The sequence below is a fragment of the Manduca sexta genome, unplaced genomic scaffold (assembly GCF_014839805.1).
Source record: "Manduca sexta isolate Smith_Timp_Sample1 unplaced genomic scaffold, JHU_Msex_v1.0 HiC_scaffold_1952, whole genome shotgun sequence".
In the NCBI taxonomy this organism is placed as follows: domain Eukaryota; kingdom Metazoa; phylum Arthropoda; class Insecta; order Lepidoptera; family Sphingidae; genus Manduca; species Manduca sexta.
Genome location: NW_023592868.1, coordinates 1 through 1,357, shown reverse-complemented (window position 1 = coordinate 1,357; position 1,357 = coordinate 1). Strand labels below are relative to the sequence as shown.

Below are 1,357 nucleotides of genomic sequence, written 5' to 3'. Positions count from 1 at the left end.
AATGCACAGAACACTGGACTTTTTTATTCCTGTCTCTATAATATCAAACCATAGCAGGCATACTCATCATGTTGTACTTGTTTCTGTTCATGCAGATGCTTGGGTAGCAAATCGAGAAATAGTAGAAGCCCATACCGGCCAGAATCAAAGACACGATGAGAATGACGATACCCCAAGCGGAAATACCCAGACCACGTCGTGTAGCGGGCTGCGAAGCCAGTCCTGGCGATGTACCAGAGAACGTCTTGGGCTGCATTGGTGTTTTATAACCCCGGCTATACCCAGGGCTTCCTGGCATACCCGGAATGCCAGGGATACCGTAGCCCCTGATCGCCTCGCATGGTGTCGCCAACTGGTACGACACTGGTGAAAGACAATAATATCAATATTTGCTCTATTACTGAAATAAACGCGAATAGTTTATTCACTTACCAAGCAAAACGAGGCTTAAACGAATCAATAGTCGTATCATCGTTGATAAAATGACTTCCTGCACCGAGGGTCCACTCAATGAATACACTTCGAATAGTTAGTTGCCACTGGTTGTTATTATATTGACTTCGTAAGTTTGTGATATTACGGTTTCACTTTATTTTTAAATGTAAAATCCAATAAATAAAACAAGCAAAAGAGAGTAGGTGCAGATTAATTTTTAGAAAAGTTCTAAATAATTCAAACTTTCAAAATTCACACGAGCAACTAGCAACTTCCATGAAACAAACTTTTTATAGACATGAACGAACTGAACCTTCTGTGATCTGACTGAAAGTGAACGTAAATGGAACAAATATAGATTATAATGTCTACGTGAAAAATCAATTTGATTGAACTACGTAATATTGATTCAGTAGACAGTATAATCGACTCGAATGTAACATCTCTATGCGCCCATAGACTAAGGTACATTTCCCGTTCAAAGTGATGGCGTGTACATCCGGTTACTGCGTTGTCAAATGTCAAAATGAAAAGTATATACCGGCAATGGCTAAATTACATTTTACATTTTTATTAGTTCTAAATGTAGCATTTTATTGCTGCAGTGCCAATGTCGACACTATATCAAGGGATATAAAATAAAATGTCGACCGGACAATCGACGTATCATCACAGCTCGTAGGAAAATAGCGTCAAAAATAACCGTGGAGAACGCAGGTAACTCGCTAAGCCGGTCAAGAACTTTGATTGCAGTAGAGGAGTCGGCGAAGAATAATTTGGCATTCATCGGTGCTAAGGACAGTAATAGCAAGGAAATTCGGCTTACGGAGACTACCGTGAAAGGTTATGGGTATGTCAAATTTTGGCGTGTCGAGTTGAAAGATCCTGTGAATGTGGCGTCTACGGCATAGTAACTGTAGAA

General features: G+C 40.1%; 1 protein-coding gene across 1 annotated transcript; it reads right to left on the bottom strand.

Moving 5' to 3' along the window:
• On the bottom strand, positions 1–671 carry LOC119191816. Its single transcript, XM_037445683.1, has 2 exons — positions 433–671; positions 1–363 (listed from the first exon to the last, which is right to left on the bottom strand). Exons 1-2 carry the CDS (start codon positions 470–472, stop codon positions 44–46), a joined length of 360 nt encoding a protein of 119 aa, XP_037301580.1. The 5' UTR covers positions 473–671; the 3' UTR covers positions 1–43.
• Positions 672–1,357: the final 686 nt, after the last annotated feature.

Bases quoted from the DNA above. Each gene is read 5' to 3' on its own strand.
- LOC119191816 (XM_037445683.1), bottom strand. From the start codon at position 472: ATGATACGACTATTGATTCGTTTAAGCCTCGTTTTGCTTG. The intron at 364-432 runs GTAAGTGAATAA...GTCTTTCACCAG, and splicing joins TTTAAGCCTCGTTTTGCTTG to TGTCGTACCAGTTGGCGACA.